Source organism: Cyprinus carpio, chromosome B5, assembly GCF_018340385.1.
Source record: "Cyprinus carpio isolate SPL01 chromosome B5, ASM1834038v1, whole genome shotgun sequence".
NCBI lineage: Eukaryota > Metazoa > Chordata > Actinopteri > Cypriniformes > Cyprinidae > Cyprinus > Cyprinus carpio.
The window spans coordinates 35,803,627-35,812,792 of record NC_056601.1 but is presented as its reverse complement, the minus strand read 5'-3'; the positions used below and the strand labels follow the sequence as shown (position 1 = coordinate 35,812,792).

General features: G+C 37.0%; 1 protein-coding gene across 16 annotated transcripts in view; it reads left to right on the top strand.

Annotated features, from left to right (window-relative positions):
* The first annotated feature begins 1,424 nt into the window (after positions 1-1,424).
* Positions 1,425-9,166, top strand: part of dnm1a (dynamin 1a) — a 65,908-nt gene continuing 58,166 nt past the window's right edge. For 15 of the 16 annotated variants that reach the window (XM_042723318.1, XM_042723324.1, XM_042723332.1 and 12 more), the window contains exon 1: positions 1,448-1,618. In XM_042723318.1, coding sequence (XP_042579252.1) covers positions 1,458-1,618 — 161 coding nt within the window. In that variant the 5' untranslated portion in view covers positions 1,448-1,457. Of the gene's footprint in view, positions 1,619-9,166 lie in introns of all 16 variants that reach the window. The other variant, XM_042723317.1, reaches the window with a different exon arrangement.

The window sequence follows — 9,166 nt, the reverse complement described above, 5'->3', positions numbered from 1 at the left end:
TAACTACAGGAAACACTGCATCTAACAATGGTTTGGAAAAAAAATTAGGCCAGGAAATCTCACACTCATACAAACAAATTCTGAAACATGGACAACCCTATTTTTTGTATGGACCTTACATAAAAAAATGTTTAACTCTTAAGGTTGGGGACATGCAAAATAATTAAAAGTTCTCTCCTGAACTGCACCTTCACTTCCATTTTTCTTTTCATTCTCTTTATTTTACCCTGATATCTATCTCTTTTTATGACTTTAATACTCAAGATTTAACAAAACTATACTTTCTAAATCGCCTACATGTCAAAATTAGTACATCAATATCTTTATAGACAAATCCTAATATTGAACATGAGTCATGTTTTTCCTTTATAAAAATTAACCATGCTTTTATGTTTTGTTACCAAGTACAGTACATGTTTTTTTGTTTGGTTTTTTTTTGGCAAATGAATTATTTATTTTTACTACAAATTCCATGGTTAAACTATGGTTAGTGTAGCAAAAACCGTGGTTAATTTGTTGGTAACCATGCCATACCATAGGCCTACATTAATTTTCCGTAAGGGTTGTGTTGTCTGCCCTAGCTCCCTCACCATATATTGTCTTCTTGTAGTTTAATATTCACAGACACTAATCCATATCACATTTTGATTCAAGTATACTGACCTATTTATTCGTCCAAAATGTGGCATATTCCCTCTGCGTTAGGCTACAGGAATTCTGTTTTTATGGATTCTATGAACCAGACTGTGAATTATAGGGCCGTATGTCTCAGAATAATCAGTGCAATTTGGGTGAGTGATGATTTTAGTGTGTGTCGGTAGTTAGTGTAAATATTCAAATGTAATCCCCTTTGTAATCGTTAACATTTTCATAAGTAACTGTAATTTAATTACACTTTTTTTTCTGAGTAACTGTAACTGTAACATTTATTTTGTAATTAAATTATGTAACGCTGTTACATGTAACTAGTTACTCCCCAACACTGCATCTCATTTCTGTTTTTGTTTTTTTTTTATAATTGTGTTTGTGTTTATTAAGAATCTTGAACTCGAACATAGAGAATTGTGTGTTGTGTTTTCCAAAAAGTGTTTTGTGAAATTGAAAACCGAGTCAAAGGCCGAGAATTAGTGTCTGGTTTTGTAGATTTGGTGTGTGCTTCTGCTGCTTGAGTGTCAGCTTTCAGAAACAAGAAAAGATTCTGTCTCAGCAGTTAACTTAAAAATTGCGCCGCCTAGCGACAAGAGACAAGCTGCTCATCATCTCAGAGAGAGAGAGAGAGAGAGAGAGAGAGAGAGAGAGAGAGAGAGAGAGGAGAAGAGAGAGAGAGAGAGAGAGAAGGAAGAGAGAGAGAAAGAGAGAGAGAGATCTCCGGAATAATCTATGCATCGAGGATAATGAAAAAGCAGAGGGATTAGGAGTTTGATGCGGTGGAGTTGGATTTGATCCGGTGTGTCGCGATGGGGAACCGGGGGATGGAGGACCTGATCCCGCTGGTCAACCGAATGCAGGATGCGTTCTCCGCCATCGGACAGAACGCGAACCTGGACCTGCCGCAGATCGCGGTGGTGGGCGGACAGAGCGCCGGGAAAAGCTCCGTGCTCGAGAACTTCGTGGGGAAGTGAGTCCTACATTTATTAAAACACACACATTAATCATTAATACACCATAATAATAATAAAGCGTACGGCAAATGCTCGCAGAATGAATCTTATATTCCGGCTCAGTCGCAACCCCCATCATGCCTCAATGATATGTAAAGGTCATCGTGAGGATCCTGATTATAACCTTTAAATGTTATTGAGACATGATGGAGGACCATTCGCTGCAGTGGTGAAAAACACCAGCCGTGTTCACAACAACACAGCTGAATCTTACATAATCATCCAGCGTATTCTTCATTAGTGCATCGTCATCATCACCATTAGTGTGTCCTTTAATAACAATAATAATAATGCGCAAGGTCATTAAGGTGAAAACCCATTTAAACACCGTAAGCTCTGCTTCTGTGAAGAAAGAGCATGACACATGGATGCTGCTGGGATGATGTTTACCAGAGCTGAGCTTCTGATAAAACCACACAGATCTGCCCTCTTCTGATGCTGATGCTTCAATACCAATAAAATACAGCACTTAAAATATATAATACAAGCTACATTCCTTAGTAGAAGTTTGCTAAATCAGTCACTGTTTCATTTGATCAAATGCTTTAAAGTCTTAAAGTTTAGTGTTTGAGTGCAGCGTTTGGTGCTTTTGATGTTTAGTTTGTTTTGGTGCTTTTTGTTGTTAATTAGTGATCAGACGCACCAGAAACTAGAAACACATGTTTGGTGCTTTTTGTTGTTAATTAGTAGCAACCCAGAATATCTTAATACCACATCTAGAAACACACCCACGGCAACCCAGAACACATCTTTTGAACTCTTATAAACATCTAGAAACACCCCGGCAACCCAGAACATCTTCGTAAACATCTAGAAACACCCCAGCAACTCAGAACATCTTAACAAACATCTAGAAACACCCCGGCAAAACCCCAGAACATCTTACTAAACATCCAGAAACACCCCAGCAACCCAGAACATCTTCATAAACATCTAGAAACACCCCGGCAACCCAGAACATCTTCGTAAACACACCTAGAAACACCCCCAGCAACCCAGAAACATCTTCGATAAACCATCCAGAAACACAACATCCCGGCAACTCAGAACATCTTAATAAACATCCTAAAAACACCAGCACCCCAGCAAACCCAGAACATCTTCATAAACATCTAGAAAACACCCGGCAAACCAGCACATCTTCATAAAAACATCTAGAAACACCCCGGCAACTCAGAACATCTTACTAAACATCCAGAAACACCCCAGCAACCCAGAACATCTTCATAAACATCTAGAAACACCCCGGCAACTCAGAACATCTTCGTTAACATCTAGAAACACCCCGGCAACCCAGAACATCTTAATAAACATCAGAAAAACCCCGAAAAACGTAAACCCTAGGCAACCCAGAACATCTTCATAAACATCTAGAAACACCCCGGCAACCCAGAACATCTTCGTAAACACACCTAGAAACACCCCAGCAACCCAGAACATCTTCGTAAACATCCAGAAACACCCCGGCAACCCAGAACATCTTAATACACATCTAGAAACACCCGGCAACCCAGAAATCTCGGCAACCCAGAAAATAAACATCTAGAACACCCCGGCCCTGGCAACCCAGAACATCTTCGTAAACATCTAGAAACACACCCGGCAACTCAGAAACATCTTAAAACACAATCTAGAAACACCCCGGCAAACAACCAACTCTTTGTTAACATCTAGAAAACACCTCGGCAACCCATAACATCTAGTTAACATCTAGAAACACACCCGGCAACCCAGAACATCTTAAAAACACATCTAGAAAACACCCCCGGCAACCCAGAACATCTTTCGTAAACATCTAGAAACACCCTGGCGTTAACCCAGAACATCTTCGTAAACATCTAGAAACAACCCCGGCAACCCAGAACATCTTCATTAACATATATATAGAAACTGGCTGGCAAGAAAGTATATCTTAGTAATCTTGTAGAAACTCGGCAGCAAATAAGAAATTAGTTTATATCTAGAAACACCCCGGCAACGCAGAAAATCTTCGTAACCATCTAGAAACACCCCGGCAATCCAGAACATCTTCGTAAACACCTAGAAACACCCCGGCAACCCAGAACATCTTCGTAAACATCTACACCTGGCAACCTCCAGAACATCTTATATACATCTAGAAACACCCTGCCAACCCAGAACATCTTCGTAAACATCTAGAAACACCCCGGCAACTCAGAACATCTTACTAAACATCCAGAAACACCCCAGCAACCCAGAACATCTTCATAAAACATCTAGAAAACACCCCGGCAAACCCAGAAAATCTTCATAAACATCTAGAAAACACCCCGGCAACTCAGACATCTTAATAAACATCTAGAAACACACCCCGGCAACCCCAGAACATCTTAATAAACATCTAGAAACACCCCGGCAACCCAGAACATCTTCATAAACATCTAGAAACACCCCGGCAACTCAGAACATCTTAAAACACATCTAGAAACACCCCGGCAACCCAGAACATCTTCGTTAACATCTAGAAACACCCCGGCAACTCAGAACATCTTAAAACACATCTAGAAACACCCCGGCAACCCAGAACATCTAAATAAACATCTAGAAACACCCCGGCAACCCAGTACATCTTCGTAAACATCTAGAAACACCCCGGCAACCCAGAACATCTTCGTAAACATCTAGAAACACCCCGGCAACCCAGAACATCTTCGTAAACATCTAGAAACACCCTGGCAACCCAGAACATCTTCGTAAACATCTAGAAACACCCTGGCAACCCAGAACATCTTCGTAAACATCTAGAAACACCCTGGCAACCCAGAACATCTTCGTAAACATCTAGAAACACCCCGGCAACCCAGAACATCTTCGTAAACATCTAGAAACACCCCGGCAACTCAGAACATCTTCGTAAACATCTAGAAACACCCTGGCAACCCAGAACATCTTCGTAAACATCTAGAAACACCCCGGCAACCCAGAAAATCTTAATACACATCTAGAAACACCCCAGCAACCCAGAACATTTTAACAAACATCTAGAAACATCCCGGCAACCCAGAACATCTTTGTACACATCTCGAAACACCTCGGCAACCCAGAACATCTTTGTTAACATCTAGAAATACCCCGGCAACCCAGAAAATCTTAATACACATCTAGAAACACCCCAGCAACCCAGAACATTTTAATAAACATCTAGAAACACCCCGGGAACCCAGAACATCTTTGTACACATCTAGAAACACCCCGGCAACCCAGAACATCTTTGTTAACATCTAGAAACACCTCGGCAACCCAGAACATCTTTGTTAACATCTAGAAACACCTCGGCAACCCAGAACATCTTTGTACACATCTAGAAACACCTCGGCAACCCAGAACATCTTTGTTAACATCTAGAAACACCTCGGCAACCCAGAACATCTTTGTACACATCTAGAAACACCTCGGCAACCCAGAATATCTTAATAAACATCTAGAAACACCCTGGCAACCCAGAACATCTTCGTAAACATCCAGAAACACCCTGGCAACCCAGAACATCTTAATACACATCTAGAAACACCCTGGCAACCCAGAACATCTTCATTAATATCTAGAAACACCCTGGCAACCCAGAACATCTTCGTAAACATCTAGAAACACCCTGGCAACCCAGAACATCTTCGTAAACATCTAGAAACACCCTGGCAACCCAGAACATCTTAATAAACATCTAGAAACACCCCGGCAACCCAGAACATCTTAATAAACATCTAGAAACACCCCGGCAACCCAGAACATCTTCATAAACATCTAGAAACACCCCGGCAACCTCTACAGCATGAACAATTCCACACAGGCTTCATTGTAAAAAGTATTTTTTTAAACAACAGACACAAGACATTTACATCAGTGCTCCTCGTGTTTGTTATCAGACATAAACAATCATCTCTGGTCCAGGAAGAGGAAGATGGTGGAGCGCTTTGAGCCTCTGATTCATTGAGCAGCACGCTTTGAGTCGTGCTCGAGTGGTTTTGGGCTGCATGTCTCTCGAGGAGGAATGTTTGCTTGTTCTTTCAGCAGTGTGTGTGAATAACTCAGTCTAACGCTGCATGATTCAGCAGCTATTGCTGCTGAGGGAGCTTGTGTGAGCAGAGAATAAATTCATTTCCCTTGGATTATGTACATGTTAAAGGGTTAGTTCACCCAAAAATGTGAGTAATTGATAGAATTTTCATTTTCACATTTTCGAGTGAACTAACCCTTTAAGCTACAAAAGTTGACTATCATCCCTTCTGTTCTGTTTTAGTGATTTCACTTATGTTTAATGCTGTAAATGTATTATCATATTGTTTTATTGTTTTATTTGTGTCAGTGTTTATGGGTTAATAAATTGATTCTTTTATTCTGTTATTTGAGGATTTGTTTTTTCCATCCTGAAAAACAAAAAGAGTGATTGAGTAATTTTAAGACAATAATCTGATGATTTTTAATTCAATGCAAGGGAAAGAGATTCATTTTTTGGATCTTCTGAAGGACCAGGACTTGGTACTGACGTCTTGCAGATGGTTAGAGGAAGCACAATCTGTACTTACTATCATTGTCTGCTACTTAAATCTGGCAAAATGAACCTTCTATGCTATTATGACAAAAGCCTCGTCCTATATTTAGACCTCAGATCAAACAGACTGTAATTATCCTGAACACGCACTGTTCAAAATCTGGAAAGTCTTGCAAATCCTGGAAAACTACTAATTACATCTAAATAAAGATGCACAGGAACAGTCTGTGATGCAACCTCTAAATAAAGCATCTTATAAATAACAATAAAGCATAATGAATGAATAAATGATGCATTTATATAGTGCTTTCTTGTGTATTGCTGTACACCAAAATCGCTTTACAATCACCACCACCAGAGGTTAACCTTACAAATCTGCTGTAAGATGTGAGCATTGTTGTCATATTTATGCAGTATTTGATATCTTCACTGGCTGCCCGGTGTAAATAACCTACGTCACGGATGTTGCTTGTAATTTCTGCAGGGTTATTACCGTTTAGAAAAATTAATAATTAAAAAAAGCTAGTTGCCAAGGCAGTATTTATCATTTTCATTTAGTTTAACTTGATGCATTAAAGTTACTAAAAATAAAACTAAATATAAGTTAATAAAAAAGCTAAATATATACAAAATATAGACATATAAAAAACAAAAACACCTAATAAAAATGATAAAAACACAACAAAGTTATTCAAATTTTAACTAATTTAAAATGAAAACAAAAAAATAAAAACTAATAAAAAACTTAATTTTATTTCAATGACACTAAAATATAATTGCATCTCTACAGGGTCATGTTACAAAAAACAATTATAGATTAAATTAATGAAAATTGTATGAAAATTCAGCAAAAACACTAAAACAGTTATGAGGCTCAAAACAAAGAAACAAAAAAAAAGTAACATACAAAAATATCAAGGCATTGTTTCTGGCTACAGAAAATTATAACTACAAAAAATAAATGAATAAAAAACACACATGACAAAAAGCCTTAAATTAATTTTTGTTTTTTAAAATCATTTTACTGAGAACACAGTTCTAGCTTTCAGCAAATATATATTCAAAAGATATTACAAAAGTATTGGGGGGAGCCAAATATCATATGAGCACTATTATTAAGGTACAGTATGGGCCTGAACAGTGTGTGAATTATGAGAGTGAATGAAGGGAGCAGTAGATGAAGATGTTTGCATTCACACACAATCACTGCATCTCTTCAGGGTTTGTAATCTGTTGGCCTTGATTAAGCTTCTTGCTGTTGATACTTTTTACTTTTAATAGAAACAGTCAGTCTGCAGTCACATACTGCCACCTTCATCATCATCATCATCATTTTACTGTTAGCAAAAATATAAGGACATTTTCCATTTTATGGGCATATATAGGTATAGTCACCATCATGACGTAATTTGTCATCTTCATAAAAAGCATAAAAATGGTTATACAAATGATTGAACGGTTTGCTCATGGTTCATTAATAATCTATAAATTCTGTGAAAGTAAACAGGATTTGTAACATCTTTATAGTTGTGCATACATATACATTGTTATTGTACATATCTCTGTCCATCCAAGCATTAAAAACTGTTTATACACACTTTATGAATGACTAATAACTGAGATCATGCTGGAAAGATCAAAACGACTACCAAATGCAATTTAAAATAAGTCAGAAAATTCAAATTCTAAAATGTTAATTCAATCAGTAGCACATGGCGCCTGCAACACAAGGTCATGGGTTCGATTCCCAGTAAATGCATGAACTTAATACCTTGAATGCAACGCAAGTCACTTTGGATAAAAGCATCTGTTAAATGCATCAATGTAAATCACATTTAACAAATTCATTGGCATTAGTTATCATCTTCCAGAGTAACAATTGCTCATATAGTAAACATGTCATATTTCATAACAGCAGCAATCTAACACAACGCTTTGAAAATGAAATGGCATTTTTACATGAGGAAATCTGAATATCTCTCTCTCTCTATTTTATCTCAGATTTTTGTATTTAACTACACTCACACTATTGAATGAGAATAATGCTTGGAATAAACTGAATTAACACTGATCTGAATAATGGCTCTATTGTCTTCTATAGAGCTGATTTACAGATTAAATTGATTTTTATTTTTTTTTCATAATTGATTCATTCTACAACATTAACACGGGAAATGCAATGCAATACAATAATGCTTTTGCTTCAATTCAAAATATTAAATTATTGATTCAAGCCAAAAAACAAATAAAATAAAGACTGATTGATTTGTTCAGTCCTAATATGAAACGGGGAAGTTCAGGACCACAAATCTGTGTCTGTAGAAAGTCTGGAACGGGATTCACAAAACAGATTGGGTGTGAACACCAGGCATGTTTCAGCACCACGGACAGCTCCAGAAGAACGGTCAGCATTCCCACAATTCCCTGCCAGAGCAGCTGGACTTCCTTCAGCAAAACTCAGTGATTAATAGTAGTTTTAAATTCTTGTGTAAATGTGGTTGGTGTTTGCCTGTCACTATAATGCTAGCGTGTAGAAATTATGCTGTAAATATGAGGGTTTAGTCAAGTGTAAGGTAAAATAGAGTTATTGTATTTGTATTATTTTACTTAAATAGTATGTTTTTTATTTTATATTGAAATGTTGCAATAGGAATATTACTTTTGCATGTATTTAGTAATTTTTATATTTTTTATGTAATAATAATAATAATAATTTTAGCCATGTTGATATATATAATCCTAAATAAAAACATATAGTAAAAATTTTGGCTCTACAAACAAGCACAGCAACCCTGGAATTATTTATAAAATCACGTTGTAAATTGTGATCGCAATTTTTATCAGAAAAATTTAAATTTTCTTTTTTTCTCAAACCATGCTAAACCGACTGAATGGTTTCAATTTTTTTAAGTTAATTTTAAATTTTTTTTTTTTTTTTTTTTTTTTTTTGTATTTCAGATAGCTGCCAATGCAGTATATCTAATTTTACTTCATA